The following is an 18725-nucleotide window of genomic DNA, read 5'->3' on the forward strand; positions in this document are numbered from 1 at the left end:
AACGTACCAAATCCATCATATTAGAGACTGGAATCAAAACTGAGAAGAATGGGGTTTTTGTATTGTTTTGTTTTTTAGCAACAAATTATTTTGCCTCTTATTTGAGATAGCCTACCCTTAATGCCGCTGAAAAATCTTAGACTGGTGGGGACAAAAGCTTTAGTGACTTAGGAATTAAATTTGCTGGATACACTCTTTCTGACAGATGATGTAGAGCCTCTAAGATCTATGTATTAGAACCAGGTTGTAGGAAAGGACTCTGCCGTTTGGAGGATACATACCTGGCTTACTTAGGCCGAGCTTCTCAATAGCCAACATATTTCTCAAAGTAGTTTCCTTAAACTGAGTTGCATGAGCGGGGGAGCAACAGGACAGTAGAGTCAGGCGCCAGAATGGGTCGGCCCGAGAAGGGAGAGCTGGGATATGGGCTGTCTTCACTGCAGACCCCCTCAGCCTCGGTTTACGAGATGAGCATAAAAATAACATAACAAAAGTAGAAAGGATTGTCTGCCGTTTACGGAGTTCCCACATGTACTCATCCTCATGGGGACCCTGCACAGGTATAACAGATGAGGAAACTGAGGTGCAGAGAAACTCACTCTTGTAAATGCAGTCAGTTAGCTAGTCAGTGATGCATAATGGATTTATTCCCAAAATGAAATAATGAGAGGTTAAATTTAAAAACTTTGTGCCTGAGGTTCAACCAGCTCTTTGGTCAAGCTTTGGCAGCATGATCTCAGTTTAGGAGACCATTCCGGGTTGTTCCTGGGTTGGGGTGACAGCTCCAGTGCTAAGACCCTGTTATTTTCTGGGATACACACCTACTGTCCTCCCTACCCCTGCCGTCAAGGCAGTTTCCTGGTCAAAGCGAGGTTGTGACTACATCTGACGGGCCCAGACTGTGGGTGGCAGTCTCATCTCCAGACGGGGTCTTAATTTTATATACTCGTTGTTTGTTAGTCCTCGGGCTTTGAAGGTGTTGAAGACAAGGGTGATGCTTGTTCCTTTTATTTCCTTCGGAGCAGAGCTTTGCACACAAGTAGGAACTAAATGAATTCTTAAGACATTTTTTTAAGCCTGAAATTTATTGATTTATTTAATTTTATTTCATGTGAATACCTTAACATTTAACCAGAGTTCTTGGTTATTTTAATTTGCAGCTGTACAAAATGATTTTTTTTAAAGGTTTTATGTATTTTTAGAGAGAGGAGAAGGGGAGGAGAAATAGAGGGAGAGACACATTGGTGTGAAAAAGAAACATCAATAGCTTTCCTCTTGCATGCTCCCCGACTGGGGACCGAACCCATGTGACCTGACCAGAAATTGAACCAGCAACCTTTTGCTCTGTGGGATGATGTCAAACACACTGAGCCACACCAGGCAGGGCCAAAATTATTTTTTTCACTGAGTAGCAGTGTCTAAATAAAGAAAATTGGATAATCTTAATACATAACTCTTAGTTCAAAGAGATGATATGGTAAATGACTTAAGTTCTTTATATAATTCTTAGTACATTTATATCTGCTTCATCATCCTCCTCATCATTGTATTTGATGAAAACTGTGCCATATCTTCTACACAGAACTCACTTGCTCTTCAGTTTTGTCACCTTCGTTTTCAGTGAGAAGAAGTGTGTCTAGTGGAACAGTGGAACTTCGGAGCCTCATTGGGCTCTGGTACGCGGCAGGGTTAATCCCATTTCGCATTCCATGTTTTTTGAAAAACTTAGAGTTCTCTGCCATTGGATTCCGGAAGATATTACTGGAATATTTTCTAAGCGTTTTTACTGGTTTTGTAGCCCTGTAATTGCAGGTGATGTATCGGCCAAACGCATCCCTAAATGTCTTGTTGAAGAGAGTGTAGACCAAAGGATTCACTCCTGAGGAAACATAGCCTATCCACACAAATATCTCCAGGAGCATTTTGAGAGTAGTCTGGTTGCAAGAATCACATAAAACTAAAGTTATGTTTGTAATGAAAAAGGGGCACCACATAAGCAAAAAGAGGAGAAACACAATCCCTAGAACCTTTGAGGCTCTCTGTTCATTGGAAATGGTCTGCAATGACTTTTTTCCAACTGTGGACATTCTTCGCATAAGTGTGTCACCGCTTAAGTTGGGCAGAGTTCTGCCCTTGTTAGAATCACCTAGCATTGCCACCTTTTCAGGTGAGGAGCAAGGTGTTTCATTCCTTTGGAAAACTGTGGACACAGTCAGCCACGTGAGGCGTTGAGATGGCTTGTTTCTGACCAAGTACACTTTCTTCTGTAACGCATGGATGGTGAGAAAGTAGGTGACAATCATGATCGCCAGAGGTGTGAAGAAGGCAGCCAGTGAGCCAAAGAGCATGAACGTGCCGAACCGGGCCTTTGTCAGCTCACAGGTGATGTTACTTGGGTCATTCACATCCGTTTCTATCCCTTTGATGGGGACTGGAACAGCGATGCCTGAGGAAGAGGAAGTGAGATAAACTTCAGATCATTTTATGGCCTTTGATTTTTAAGTCCTTTCAGAGCTGATTTTAGTGACCTTACATGGTTAGTGTATTGTAATTACTGGTATCCACAGTGCAGAATTTGTCAGAGCACTTCATCAATGGAACATTTGACAAATAGAACCTAAGTGAGTAAGTCTGCTGTTTTTAAGCAGAGACTGGTTAGTGATTTCAGGTTTATAATTAAAGCTTCCCTTAGAAAAACAATAAATAAACACAGACACACTCCAAAAAAGAACATTTGCAGTTCTAGACTGTATGGTTCTTCAGGACAGAGACTATGTATTTGTCGCCAGATGTCACCTCAACTCCAACACACACTGAGTGCCCAGCAGGTTTTTATGGATGAATGAATAGTTATCTACCTCGTTATAAAAGGGGGGGGGGGCTTCCCTAAAGCTATAATATGTTCATGAAATAGTAGAAACTGTCTTCATTTATTCTCCTTTTCTCATGATCTACTTTTGTTTGTTGATCTGTCCCAGGTTAAGGAAAAGGAATTCAGAAGAGAAGCTGCTTTTATCTTAATATTCAGTGTAGTTTGTCTATCTAAGAGACTTCACAGTGTGTTTATGTGATACCTTAATTCTGAGTCAATATGTTATCTTTGATGTTACACAGTTTCATTTAACAGATATTTTTATCTTTTGATGTTTGTGAGTGTCTTTTAATCTTTTACTTCTTAGGAGTTCATTGTTTTTAAAAAATGCTACTTAAAACTTTGAGAGTATGTGAATCATGAAATTTATTTTCAGGATTGAGTTCCTCTAGCAAATATGAAAGAAACATTCCTCATGCTGATTTTCTAATACTTTAAATACCATAAAGTAAATATTTAAATATGATCTTGCTTGGTGAAGTAGCTTATTAGGAAGACAAGTAACACAAATGTTAGCCTAAACCGTTTCCTTTTGAAACAGAAGATATTTAAAAATAAGTCTGAATTTACTCTTTAGAAACCTCTAGAATCCTTGTGTTGTTTTAAGAATCTAAAAGTATCTCCCTTGAGTGTAAAGATTTTTTCTTACTCATTTTTGTAGTCTTTTTTTTTTTTTTTTTTTTCCCCTGTGTGGTTGCCTCTCACTCGCGCCCCCAACTGGGGACCTGACGTGCAACCTAGTCATGTGCCCCTAGCTGGGAATCGAACCAGTGACACTTGGCTAACAAGCCGATGCTCAATCCACTGAGCCATAGCAGCCAGGGTTCATTTTTGTAGTCTTAGTGGCTAGCACATCATAGGTAGTCAATAAAAATTTGATCAGTTTATAGATTCGTGTTATCCAGCCTTAACTGAGGTACCACATCTACCAACAGGCTCTTTATATATTGGCTTGATCATACTTCACAGTTTCAAATGTTTTAATTCTTAAGAATCCACTTCTCCTATTTCTTCCTGCCGCTGCCTATCCTCCCCACCCCACCGTCACACACACCCCTCACCCTGTCTCTTTTCCTCTTCCTCACTGCAGCGGATTTACCACAAAGCTGCGGGTCATTTGACATGAACTACTTGAGGTTTCCTCCTGTTCACTTTAAATGTCGGTAATTCTCCCGATTATCTCCCATGCTGCTTCCCGGGCTCCTGTCTGGGAGGGCCTCTTCAGCTCCTCTGCCCCTCACACCAGCCTTTTCTCGCCAGTTGTAAATTTCTCCGTTCTGAATAGACTGTTCCTTGACCCTGCTTTCTTCCCAAGCCAGAGTAATAACACTCCTCACTTTGACCTCCAGCCTTTTCAGGAGGTTTGGCCCTGATATCCTTGTCTCATGAATGTAAAGGTCAATTTCACTGTCTTGCCTTTTTGCCCTAGTGTTCTTGTTCTGCTTAGAGAGAAGGCAGTCGTATGTTTTTCTTTCTTTCCTTTTGGCATTCTAGGGCTCAATTTTTTTTTTCCCTCTTTGAATGTTTTATACCTTGAAGAAGTGAATCTGCTCACCAGACTACGAATGATCATAGTAATTGTTGTGAATCTGTTTGTTTTTCCGAGATCAACTTACAAGACGTTTGAGTTACTTATACTCTACTTCATGCTAAGATACTATATCATAGCAGGTATCTTTGCACATAAAGATGGGCACATGGGCATAAAACAGTTTAGAAGAAACATTTCTGTAAATCATTTCTGAACATCATTTGCATCACTTAAAGCTTCTAATTAAACATATTTAAAACACTTAAGCAGGACATTTACTGCCTCTAGTGTGTATACATGTTTCCTTCCAAGATGGATTTATGATCTTTGATACCTACACACAAAATGCTTGGATTGTCTTTTCTTTTTTCCTACTTATTTTCTTAGATGTTGTTTTAATATCATTTTGGGATTCTGTATGCTACCTAGACCTTAATGCTCTATTACCAAATGGGAAAGCTGGTTTTAGACTTACCCATCCTGCATGTCAGAATCAAAGCAGGATGATATGATATCTCAGTAAACATGAAGATGGTTTTTTCTGAGAATATGAACTTTTCTGCTATTTCACACTTTTTGCTGATAGTATGATTTAGAAGCTAGATGATGAATCAGTCATGGCATAGGAGCTTGTGTTGACATGTCAGTAGGCTGCCTTGACTTCTTGTGCTGCGCTCCATGGCCACCAGGCCTGGAATTCTCCTAGCCCAGTGGAAGCAAAGGCTGTGTACCCGCCCCAAACCCTGACGTTCCGTTCCCCACATACCTATTGAAATTAACCACACCACTGTAATCTTGATGAATGCTGTAGCTCGTGAGTTATATTGATTGGCCTGGATTGGCTTTTTGATGGCTATATAACGATCCACTGAAATGGCACAGAGATGCATAATAGATGCAGTAGAAAAAAGAACATCAAGAAATAACCAGGCAGGGCATAGAACAAGTGGGAGGGGCCACATGGCCTCTGAAAGAAAGAAACACAAAACAAAAACATTTCTTCTGCAAAATGGCAACCTTCAATCTGAATTTTTTTTTTCAAAGTACTACATATTTTTTTAACCTTTTTGTTAGTTATATGAAATTTAATGACTTAAACTCCACAAGATAATGTTTAACTCATATAATGGAATCAATATTAAATATATTTCTATAGATGGTACCTTCTAAATACATTTTTTGTTTCTATAATTACAACCCTTTTCTAAATCAACAACTTAGCATTATTTTGACCTTTGCTCTTCTGTCTGTTCCTTTTGGGATCTTTTAAAAATGTATGCAGTGATCACCGTGGCTGGGTTGCTCAGGTGTTAGAGTTTGTTCCAGGACGCCAGGGCTGTGGGTTTTACCGCTGGCCAGGGCACATACAGGAACCAACCAATGGATGCAGACATAAGTGGAACAGCACATTGGTGTTTGTCTCTCTCCCTGCCACCTCTCTCCTTTCTCTCAAATCAATAAATTTTTAAAAAAATTTTTTTAATTTACGCAATGTTGCACCTGGAACTAAACCTTGCTATTCAAATAAAATTTATCTTTAAGCTGTTATTATATAAGAAAACCTTCTGCCATATGGAGAAAGCAGTATAATGTTGCAAAAAGAGTATTAGAATGAAATTCTCGGTGAGGTCTGGGATTTGGGCTCACTTTTTGCAATAACTAGCAGCACGAACCTTGATTATAGCAAATCTCATTTGGTGAAATAACTAAGTGAAATTATTTGTTTTCTTTTTGACAGAAATAGTTCTTGAATAAAGTTCGTAACAGGAATGGCTTCAGGTTATCCTGAGGAAAAGGGATTGTTATCTTTCCATATCCCATCATTCACTCCAGGCTCTGGACAAAATAAGTGATACAGACTTTCGATTTAAAAGGAACATTTCAAGATTAGACATAATACTTAATTTATTTAACAAACTTTTTTTTTTTTTAAACTGTATACTTCATACAGTCTTAAACACTTTAGGGATATTAACTTTTTTAAAACTTTTAAGTTTTTGGATATGGTATTGGATATTCTACGTAACTTTCCAATTAATTTACTTAGACAAGTATCCACACATATAGGGATTTGATAACATTATGCATTATACCCACTACATACATTTTTTTAAATTTAATTAAATTTTATTTATTTATTTCTAGAGAATGGGGAATGGAGGGAGAAAGAGAGGGAGAGAAACATCGATAGGTTGCTTATCAGACACACCCCTACCAGGGACCTCACCTGCAACCCAGGCATGTGCTCGGACCAGGAACCAAACCGGCGACCTTTCTATTTGCGGGTCCGTACCCAACCGACTGAGCCACACCAGTCGGGACCCCAATACATGCAGTTTTGTAGTTTCAAAACTAAAATTTATTTTAGGTTGTTTCCCTAAAATATTTCCGTTAGAATCCATTTTACCAAAACACACACTTACAGAGAGACTTTGGAAATTGCTCTTACTCCAGTATAGAATAAATGTCATGTATGAGATTATCTAAATCTTTTTGCCAGTTTGTCATATGCCCCCTGACAAAATGTGGACTGCTTTTTTTCTCTGGTTTTTACAAGTGTATCTAACCTTGACAGGCATAAAATGACTGGGGTAATTGGAAGAAGACCAAGGTAACATCTCAGCATTTCAGAGCATCAACAGACCCTTCCACTGTAAACTGTGTAAATTCATGAAGCCTGTGGGTAGAGGCAGGTCAGCATCCCAGACAAAAAACAGACGAACAGGAACCATACTTTAGAAAAAGTTTTATAGACTTGAATTTTTTTTTTCTTTCCAAAAATTAAATAGGATTTCAGTGAAAAATATTTGGATAGTTCACAAAAAAGATAGCAAGGCTCACAAATCCACTTTTTGGTGCCTTCTGTTTCCAGAGTTGGTATGTGGCATTCTTAATAGGAATATTAAAATATTTTTTCTGAGAAACAGCATAACAAAATCAGTATGAATTTTTGTTCAGAAAGGATAAATTATTGCTTGGTACTTGATTCCGTGTTCAGCAGCTTCTTTAAAAAGGTTTAAAGCATCAGGGGGAAGGAGTAATTCGTACTTCTCAGTAAATTACTACAATCATATTATTCCGACCTCACTGACTGGGGGTGGGGATGAGACGGAGGTGATGAATGGTGGTCACTGAGCCGGAAGGGACCTTCGAGACTATGTTAGTGATTTTGCAGATGAGTACATTTAGGCACAGGCTAAGCCTTTGAATGTGAGAGGAAGCATTTATTCATGAAACTTGAAATTTTTCTTTCAAACCTTGCTGCTTAAAGTGTGCTCTTAAGATCAGCAAGGATCAGCATAACCCTCGAACTTGTTAGTACTGCAGGTTCTTGGGCCTCATCCCGGACTGCTGAATCAGATACCTGGGTGATGTGTATGCAAATTAGTGTCTGAGAAGCACTGCTTTAGGAGACTTTCCGGAATGGCTGTGTCTGGCTTGGTACTTACTAATGCAGTACAGGCACTCAGTGCCTCAGACAGGAACTTTGGCGAAACCACTCAAAATAAAGAATGTCAGAGAAATCTGTGTGTAGAAAGAATCTAATCAATTAAATTTTCTCCCCTTTAGCTGTCGTATTCGGATTTTCTGTTAGTGGGAAGGGAGCTCGGACAGTCAGAGGTGGCAGCGTTTGACCTGAGCTTAAGCAAACCAGTGGTCTGTTTATGGCGGAGAGTTCTGCAGTGGAAACCGCTTAAAGTGAAGCTGCGTTCTGAACAGCCCTAAAGTTCTACACTTAGGCCTGAGCAGGAAGTAGAAAAATGCTCCAGTCTAGAGCTACACCCAGAGATAGTGATCATAGTTAAGGATTGTAAAAGGCAAATAGTTAATGTCATATCTTAGGCTTCCTTTCTTTAAGTGCATGCTTTCTCTGTATCTTTCTAAATGGATTGTTAATAATTTAAACTGGCCTAATTAGGTATTCTAATTATGAATTATATAAATATTTTAGGTTAAGATCTGGAAAATTCTAGTCATAAATCTGTAGCCATGAGCAGGAAGCCACAATAGAACTCTCGTATGGAAAGTGCATGTCTCTGGAATTCGTCTGTCTGACCCACACATTCCTCATCGTGGGCTAAGAGGGGAAAGCTCTTTGGTGCTGCCTTACTTTCTTTCCATCAAGATGAATTTATTTTATAACTCCAATTTTGGAACAGGAAGTGGGTATTAAAATCAGTTCAGATCACTAGAATTTTGTTGAGTGAATGCTTTCCTGTTGATAACAATAGAAGTACAGTATTGAGACATGGTAGAAAATTTCCTTAAAAAAAAAAGAGACTGAGGTTTAGGATTAAGAGAGATGGCTCTTTAGGATTAAGCTTTTGATTCCAAGTTTGATGAAATATTTGTGAATAGACTTTATGAAACTAGCATAAAAGGAACAGATGACTACATTAAATTAATAGAAATGTTTTATTAAAAAAAAAGGCTTATCTAATTGTCTAAATAGATTCAGGTTATCTAAGAGTTTATACAAATTATAAAAACAATTCTAGACATTCTCAGTTCATAAAGGGACTTTTCTTAGTCCAGATACTTTTGTTCTAAAAGTATCTTTCCAGTGATGTAGTATTAATTTCATAGGCTCAAAGTAAGAAAGATTGGCTTACTATTCAGAATAGCTGAAAGGTGCAGCTGGTATGTAAGGTAGGTTAACTATTCCACAACTTTGTTGTTTTTATTAGGAGTTTTACTTTGTTTTAAGGATTTATGTCATTTATGTATTGTGATGTATTATGTCCAGCTTATTTCCATAAGAACTTACTATTTAAAATGGAACCGTTGCAGATTTACATAGAAAGAAAAGTGTATCTAAGAGGCAGTCTGTGGGAAGGAAGTTATTAGATACTTGAACTAAAGGACTGCTGTCCTGGAGCTCTTAAGTTTGACTTTTTCATTAAACTTAAGTCAGAAGGGAAATCATTTAAACTCTACAGCATTTGTTGTGCTATGAAAGGAAGCACACAAAATTTTCACCTCTTTCCCCCACCCACTTCCAAATTCAAACTCAGAGAAGAATTTAATTTCAGTAAGGTTTGAATAATGACGTTTCTATGGGTGCCTGAAATAGTTACAAATTGATAATCGCAGAGGCAAAACAAGTCTTAGATGAGTCTTAGTTTACAGACAGTTCATTATATAAAAATTAGTAGCATAGGAAGCATTTCTCGGAGCCTTTTGAGATCTTGCTCCCAAGTATATCCTCTCTTTGGCTGAGATAAATTTGTGTAAAATTTTTTTAAAAATTAGTAACACAAGTGTTTTGTTTTTTAAAATGGAAACCTGTCTGCTTTAAATGCAACCACGCCAAAGGGGTGGTACAACTGCCATTCAGTTATGTAAGTTTCTATTTGTCTCCCAGACAAGCAAGGTGCGGCAGCCTCGTGTGCGTGGGCCTGGGTCTGTAGCTTCCTCAGAAAAAGAGTTCTGGTAATCATCTCAAAAATGTATACACGTATTGGTTCAGACCCGGTTACAGCATTCTGTATCATTTAATAATGAAATATAACTTTAAAAAATACTGGACTCTGCCTTTGTCCCTTGTCCCTAGAGAAGGTTCTATGGCCCTCTTGTTATTTAAAATAGAAATGCTGGCTATTTGCCAAATATGACATTTTTGGCTGAAATAATTTCTCATTACTTGAGAAAGTAGAGTAATAGAGATTAAGAGTGTGAATTCTAGTCAGTTCTCCTGGGTTCAAATCATGTCTATTATTTATTTTTGTGTCCTCTTTTATAAACTGGGGGCGATATTATTTGTATAGGGTTGCTTTGAGAATTAAATGCAATGATACATGTAAAGTGTTTAAAACAATGTCAGGCATAGAGAAAGCACTGAATAAATGTGCTGTTACTGTTTGACAGACATTAACCAGCTAGCCCGGTCGTTAAAACACTCCTGCTTAGAAACACTAAACTGTACCATCAGTATAAGATCAGTATGTTTATCCAGTTGAACTTAAAACTGTACCTCAGAACAAGGGCATGAGAAAATGTTTAACTTTTAATTTGTCGTGAAAATATGCCTTTTACTAAAGTTGAGTTTAACTTTCTGTAAATGGCACAGAAACATAAATAATAAATATGCATTGCCGTGCCCGTTTTGTTTGGTTGGTTGGTTGCTTTGTAAATGGTGTAAAAACCTGAATTTTTTAAACCAGAAACTGATTTTTAACAAACCAAAATAGTTTCTTGATGATATTGACTCATTTTATCTGAAGGCTGCTTACCCTTTGGGTAAGTTTTTAATTTGGAAAGCTGAGTTATATCATTAGTTTAGAAAGTCATTTACATTAATCTATAAACTGGGCATAAGATAATTCCCTTCCGAGGATTTAAAAGACTATTTTTAAAGCCACTCCTAAAGGGCTGTGCCTGTAGAGTTCATAGAGGCCGATAGTTCATGAACAGACTGGAGCAGGTCAAACCATATATAGTCCTGATGTTCGAAAAGGACATAGCTTTCAAGTATACATTTTCTAATCTGAGAAGTTTTTATGTTTCTATCTTTACAGAAAAGAGAGGCGTAGATAAGTGCTTTAATTTTTATTATGCTACTTTTGAGCATATGAAATACTCTGGGGGTGGCTGTCAGATGTGATAGTGCTTTAAATGTTTCAAGTGATTTAATACTTAAGAAAATTTATTCTTGGTCTTTAAAATTTCCGCTTTCCAAAAAGCAATGCGTTTAATTGCTTTGCTCCTTCATTTTAGAATTGGGTACAGCAGCATTTCACTGCATAAATGAATAATTGATTTTTTTAAGTTTTACTACTAGACATCTGTTTCATCTCTGTTCAGACACACATCTAAACTAAACCACATGTTTAAGTATATAAACCCTTTTGCATGCTGTACTAACATAATATTTTCCAGTTATTAGTGCCTGTAGTGTCTGGGCCCTACTTGACAATTTCACAGGATACCTGCAATGCAAGATCTAGCATACGCACATCATAGACACGGTGATTGAACTTTGATGTGTTACTGACTTTTCTAAGCCAACACAGGAGGCCAGGATTCAAAGCCTGGGTGTCTAGCTTCAAACCCCCATCTGTTAGCCATTTTATATACCCTCGTTCAGCTGTACCACAAATAACTGTTTCAATTCATAGATCATGAGACAGGATTAAAATTTAAGATATAGAAAAACTAATAATGACCAGTAAATGACTAATTGAGGTATATTGTCTCTTTACAGTTCAAATTATTTATTTAATGAGGAAAAGAAAAATTTAGAGAAATTCTTATACTATGAATATCCTTTCCTTTTTTTTTTTTTTTTTTTTTTTTTTTAATATTGGCACAGGATGTTCTGTTTTCCTTTGTCCTACACAAGTATTTCTGATGTAGGCACTTTTAAGACTTAAACTGTAAGATACTAATTTATAATTGTGGATTTCAGGAATTATAGGCAAGACAGTCAGAAACTAGAATTGTATGGTAAAGGTTAAGTCCGCCCCCCAGAGGAGAAGTGACGGAAGAGGTGACAGAGCACGACCGATCTGGAGACCCTGCAATGCCGGGAGTCATAATCGCGGTCTAATAAAAGTTCAGACTATATAATCAGATGTTCTGCGAATCATTGGTGGGATAAAATATTCTTCAATATAAGAGCCACCATTTAAAAATCAGTGTTCTCCTTTTTTAAAAAACAATTTTATTAGAATATTAGCTAAGATAAAGTTTCGATGTTGCTTTAATTGAATTTCTCTGAGATAACTAAAATCACTCATCACTCATAGTGGTAGTTAACTTTTTATGTTTATGGAACTAGAGGTAACTTTGCTTATATAGACTTCAGAAGTTCTGAGAACTATCATCTCTAATGAGAAAAAACACATGGAATTGTTCCTGCCATTTAATGTTAGAAACTCTTATAAATGCATTAATTTAGAAAGTCTTACTATACCTTAACCTGTAAAAGACTGTCAAAAAATCTTAGTATTTGAAGTCAGGTCTCTATTTATAATACGTGCAATTCCCAACTTATGGACACATTCTTTTGAAGCTTTTTAGAGGTCAGCATGCATTTTTTCATACACTTTCTCATAGAAATACAACATTTTAAATAATGAATGAATGCAATAATGTTTTAAATAGTGGTTAAGTTCCCAAGTTAGTTCATTTTTAAGAAATCTAACCCTACTGTACAGCTTAATTACTGATAGTAAAAGTGTTTGGGGCTATGAAATATTTTATTTTGTAATTTAAAATTAATATTTGAAAGAATATAATGTGATTAAAAATACATATACGATTTAGAACATAAATAGAAAGATGTTCCACATATGTTACAGTATGTTGGGTTTCCTGCTAACTTTTATTACTAAGAATATCTTGGACTCCAAAACTTTAATATAAACTTAATTTTCAGCTGCTTGATACCTACTGCAGTATTTTCCTATGGAATACTTGGAATTATCTCTCTTACCTGTTTTTGTGTTTTGTTTGTCCCTCCACTTTAATACAATGGAGCTTTACCTTTGCAGATCCCTTAACTATTTAGCTGAGAACTTGTCACTATCTACCACAGTATTTTAAGTACAGTATATGTTTGGTATTTATGGACTCATGGATTTTAAAGTTAAAATTCACTTCTACATAACTCATTCAATCTCGTTTGTTTAACATAACATGACGATTAAATTTTATGACAGTATGAGATGAGCATTTTAACATTTTCTGTATCCCTAACAAAGCACAGCCTAAGGAGTATGACTTTACACGTTAAGTGCTGTTGTGTATGTGGGGATGAAAGCTTGAATCCAGTACCTGTACAGTCTTTACTAAATATGCATAAATGTTCCTACATAATCCTCGCTTACTGTATTTCTTTTAAACTTTTGAGAATTAAGATTATTTAGGTTTTTCTTTAGCGTAAGTTTTATTTTTCATGGTTGCATGTAGCACTAGATTATTCAAAAGATTTTAAATTTATAAAAGGAAGGAGGATAGCTAGAAAGACAGTATGAGGGATTAGTGAATATTAAAATGGTAGAACCTTATTCACTGCTTGCTCTACCACAGAATTTAAAGCCTGGGTAAATGTTGACTTAGAATGGGAAGATTCAGCCTGTCACCATTCGATTATATTTGGGGGGGTCATGTGCTTAATTTTAGATATCTTTCTATAATTATAAAACTCTTTAACATTTCAACCTGAATATGTTAGTTTGAGTGGCAGTTTTCCTTCACCTTCTAAATGCATTATAGTTAAATAAATTTTACTTATATAACCTGAAATTTTTCTTTTTTTAATCATCACCTGAGCATATGTTTAATGACTTGAGAGGAAGAGAGGGAGGGAACAAACATTGATGTGAGGCAGAAACATTGATCGGTTGCCTCTCGTACCCGCCTCAACTGGGCATCAAACCCAGGATTGAACCTGCAGCCCTTTTGGTATATGGATGGTGCTCCAACCACCTGAGCCACCTGGCTGGGCAACCTGAAATAATTTTATCTTCACCATATAAGCATAATTCCAAGAAGCCCTATTCTCTTAGAATTATTTTTCTTAAGCATTTAATGGATGGAATATAAGTTTACACCAAGCACTAAATAAGTTAAATATCCTCTTAGTGCTGATTCTTAGGAGTCCTCATAATTCATCAGCAGAATTATTTGTGTTTACTCAAATTTTATAACTGGAGATGATATACATCAGTCAGAAACTACTTATATCATTTTAATACCATCTTTTTATTATAACCTAAATTTTCAATATCAGACTACATTTTTTACTGTAATAACTCAGGTATTGGTCACTTATTTTAATAACTTAGAGGTCTGATTTCTTTTACATATATTGAGGACATGGATGGTCAGAAATTATAAAAATTAAATGCTTGGGTCATCTATCGGGACACTGAGCCAAACCATTTCCTTCGACAACTATAAACATTTTTTCTTAACATGACTCATGTGTGAGAATTGTGTTTTAAGTCTAAAGTTCACAAACCATAAAAAGACACAACAAGAATTATTAGAATAATTCTAATTCTCAATTGGAATTTAATGATTTAAATTGAAACCTAGTGATTCAAAGACCTTATCATTAACAATTAACCCAGAACATAACTGTTACACAAGTGTCCTATCTATGACTTTGTCAAGGGGGAAGAAAGTATTTATAATGGGAAAGTTGAAGTATATGTCAATTCTTCACTATAATTTTTTACTTTATGTATGCAGAATCAATGAATATTGCTAATTTGGATGGCTTGAAATTATTTTATTAGATGACTAAGGAGGGACTAGAATCATTTCTAAGAAATTTTCTGCTCTTTAAAACTACCATAGAAAATGATGAAAAATGAACTGTTTACTCACTGTATGTTTAAATAATCCACGCCCATCTTTAAAAATTAAATAAGTATTCATTTCTCTAGTCGTATCTCATAGTTCTGTGATGTGATGGCAGGAACAAAGTGAAATACTTACCAAACATGATTGTCGAGAGGGCAATCGGCATCACAAACAATCCCACCAGCAAATCAGCGACTGCCAGGGACATTAGGAAATAATTGGTCGCATACTGCAGCTTCTTCTCCAGCGCGACAGCCAGAATGACAAGGATGTTCCCGCCAATCGTGGGGATTATCACCATGAGTATCAGAAGAGCTGCCCAGCGCGGTTTGCTGCCCTGCTCCTCGGCGGTCTGTTTCATTTCCTCTGGCATCAGTCCTGCCTGTGGTCCAGACCAGTTAGAAGAGATTAAGGGACCAAATGAGCTCTGCAGAGCGTGCGCAGGGGCTGTGCCGCGTCCGGATGCTCTGTCCGAGAAGGCCATGCACTGTTTTTCTGTGACCTGCTCCGATCCAGACAGCGGTCAGCATGGCCAGCAGCTAAGCTGGTCGTCTGCTTTTTTAAGGCATTGTACCCATGCCAAATACTCGAAGCCGAAGTTGACTCCTTCCTTTAAAATCAATTTCAGGTTCTCTAACATGAGAACCCACATGCATCTGTCCATGTCTGTAGGTGAGGCCCAAGTGTTAGTATCCTGCAGAGGCTCGGATTTCAGAAGCCTTCGTGAAAGAAACCAATAGCTGTGGGGAAAAAGCTCATTTATTAGTTTTTCTCTTTTTTCTATAGTGGTAGAGTTGTGTTTAAATTTGGATGTCAAAGCGGTCCCTCAGATATAAAATATGTGGATTGCACTTTATTTTCCAAAAAATCAGAAGGACACTTGGTCTTAGCAGCCTCTCCCTTCCCTCAGTGGTACGGTCTCCTGTGCATTTGTGGCAGTGCAGCTGGCTCTCACAAACCTGTTCCTGACGTTTCGGGGGTCGCAGTAAAGAGCTGCTTGTTACCTTTACTTCACAGTAGGTGCAGAAGAATAGAAACGTCAGGGCACTAAATAGTTCTGAGTTGAACCGTTTGGTGCACTTTTTGGTGCACAGTAGCCTACACACCTAGAAACTCTCAGCCCGCCTGAAGTCTAAATAAATGATTTACCAGCTAGGGATTTTCTTTGTAGCTGTGCTGTTCCTTTGTTTTGTTTTTTCTCCTGACCAGGTTTATCTTAATACTCATATAAATGCCATCTTCATAAAGCATTTTAGGATTTCTTTAGTTGGAGAGAAGAAAAACAAAACAATAGGTATTACTAATTCCAGATAATTGTTTTCAGTAATTTCATCTTTCTAAGAAAGCTTGTTTCCGCAACAGATATTTTCCAAATTTATCACTTTATGCCACATGTGAACCAGTTTTTCATTTGTTTTGTTTCTTTTAAATAATAAATTTTTCCTAAACTTTCCTGGTTTCCTTGGAGAGAAGGGGAAGCTAAGAGGAATAAATTAAACCATTTATTCATAAAACCTACAAATTTCATATTAAAAATTTCCACTTTAACATTGATAAATTTTTCAGTTTGATTTTTAAACTACTGAATAGAATGAAAGCTATAGTAGCAAAATTTTTGAAGGAAAAAATAGATTAACTACATCCACTTGGTAAGTGCTTACCTCTTGTTTGTCCATCTCCCTGATCTGCTCAGACCGTCTTGCTTCTGTGACTAAAGACCTCCTCCCAGTGACTCAGTCTGAGCGTCCAGCACTGGCGCTTGGAAATAATGAAACTAATGTGTGGCATAGCTGTAAGCATGCCAGGGAGGCTGTTTCCCCTTTGATATATTCATTTCTAAAGAGTAGCAGCATTCATTAGAATTCATAAAGCCGCCAGTGAAGTATGTGGAACCCGTTCATGACCCTTATTCAAGTTATATTAAGAGCTCTCCTTGATATTTGGGGAATTGTAATAAACTCTGTATCGTTTTAGCTTGAGATAGTTTTGTTTTGGATTAACCCTGAGCTGTTTTTCCCATTTGAGAAAAAATAACAATCTAGAGAATCTACGGTCTTCATTCTGTGAAGAGTCTGCCCTGTGATCCGTATTACGGCTTCCAGAGTTCTAATTTCTAGTAGTGAAACAAGATTCTTACTCGGCTTTTGATGCCTTTGCTGTGGGACATAATTTGCTCTGGTTGCAACCTTATATAGAAGAGCACAGGGAGGTCTGGATTCTACACGTATACGTAGGTTTTAGCAGAAATCTTTTTATTGCTTATCTTTAAACAAATGGCCTCTGAATTTGAGAGTTGGTTCATTGGTTTCTCTTTTCTTTCCCTCACAATATGTTGGGGAAAGTATACAATATGTAATAAATATATATTTCTGCTTTATTTCAGAAGAAATCTTAACAGCTGTTATCGAAGTTTTCTCTAAACTGCGAGACTAAATTAGTACTGGAACTTCAACATTTTCAGTTTCCTTTTTAAAAGGTCATCATAAATCACTTGTATTTTAAAATGATTTAATTACTTCTAGATCAGCAGTAGCATTTGTATGCTTTTTCCTGTTTCAAATTTATATTTCTTAGCATGTGTGAAAGTTATTGGAAAATGCTTAGTTCATTTTAGTTCTGCTGAGCACTTGAGGTTTTATTTAATATTCGCTGTTTCTTTTTTTAACTCAAAATTCAATATTTTAGGAAAGAATATTTGCTATGAATTTGGGGTAAAAGCAAATAAAATAATACTCAAGAACAATCAGATGGGTTTAATGTGCCAGAATTTTTCTTTAGGAATATGAAAATATTTTAAAATACTGCTTTATTATGAAATCACACTTTGGCATCCTTGCTAATGCAGGCAGAGAGGGGTCTGCAGAACAAATCACAGCACCATTATATTCCCTGAAAAGATTTGTATGAAAAGCCTTCATTGCTTTGTGATAAAAGAAGTTTTTAATACTCATTGTAAAAATACTAACCATTATTATTGTAATACTTTGTCAGTACTAACCCCCTCACACACTTAAAAAAAGTATCTTAAAGTAGTTAAAATGTGTACTTGGATTATTTTTATTTTGAGTTTTTAAATTAGTTTAATGGGTAAGGAACTTAATAACTAGTTAGAGTGACTACTTATTTGGCAACCTCCAGTTAGTAGAAGCATGACTGAGAATCAGAAAGAAGGCTAAATAATAAAAAATAAAGAAAAGGGGAAACAAATATCTCAGTCGGCAAATAAGTAAACTGCTCTACAACCTCATTCATATTAAATAGAAGGCAACTTGTAAGTCCCTCCTCCAGATCTTTTTGCTCTATACACACACAAAAAAACTGTCTCTTCCCCTCTTCAATGAAAATAACATTTGCACGTGGTGGTAACACTGAGCGGTACAAAAGAATGTCCAGTGATGGATTCACTTCTGAGGTAATTTTAACACACACATTTCCCTGCCTGCTCCAGAGTAGAGTAGCAAATTAAAAATTAGACAAGCATTTTGCTTATAGCCAACAGTGTCGACTGAAGAAACAGGAATTAAAAAGTATAGGTGTGTAGGTCTACTTAGAATAGACTTAAAGCTCACATATAACTCAGCCTTCACAACTACATGTGATGTAATTGATGTCATAGTGGTGACTCCTACATTTTTAAAGAAAAGATTAAATCATCTTTATTCAGCTCTGTTTTAGGTGGCAGGAATATGTAGCATGCATTTGTAAAAAGATTTCCTTCCAAAATGATATAAAAGTATGATTCTTAAAGGTAGAGTGACATTTCAAATACATGAAAATTTCATTTGTGTAGAATTTCTCATTTACCAAGAATTCCAAATAAATTCTGATTAAAGAAGCTTAAAGGTGAGATTCAGACTGTAATTTGACCATAACCAAAAAACCTAATTGGTGCATTTTTTCTGAAATAATTAATTTTGCCCTGACCGGTGTGACTCAGTGAGTTGAGCATTGTCCTGCAAACCGAAAAGCCAGCAGTTCAATTCCCAGTCAGGGCACCTGCCTACATTG

The 18725-nt window shown here is 36.6% G+C and overlaps 2 protein-coding genes across 3 annotated transcripts in view; one reads left to right on the forward strand and one right to left on the reverse strand.

Annotated features, from left to right (window-relative positions):
* The window catches only part of PSMD1 (proteasome 26S subunit, non-ATPase 1), a 79976-nt gene that overhangs the window by 29247 nt on the left and 32004 nt on the right, over positions 1-18725 (forward strand). The window lies entirely within an intron of this gene.
* Positions 1248-16456, reverse strand: HTR2B (5-hydroxytryptamine receptor 2B). Of its 2 annotated transcripts, XM_090269336.1 has the most exons (4): positions 16379-16456; positions 14853-15457; positions 5170-5370; positions 1248-2446 (listed from the first exon to the last, which is right to left on the reverse strand). In XM_090269336.1, exons 2-4 carry the CDS (start codon positions 15199-15201, stop codon positions 1575-1577), a joined length of 1422 nt encoding a protein of 473 aa, XP_090125462.1. In that variant the 5' UTR covers positions 15202-15457; positions 16379-16456; the 3' UTR covers positions 1248-1574. The 2 variants fall into 2 exon arrangements, with proteins under 2 accessions (XP_090125462.1, XP_090125470.1); XM_090269344.1 differs by lacking the exon at positions 5170-5370.

The sequence above is a fragment of the Furipterus horrens genome, unplaced genomic scaffold, assembly GCF_987537825.1.
Source record: "Furipterus horrens unplaced genomic scaffold, mFurHor1.1.pri manual_scaffold_1, whole genome shotgun sequence".
Lineage (NCBI taxonomy): Eukaryota > Metazoa > Chordata > Mammalia > Chiroptera > Furipteridae > Furipterus > Furipterus horrens.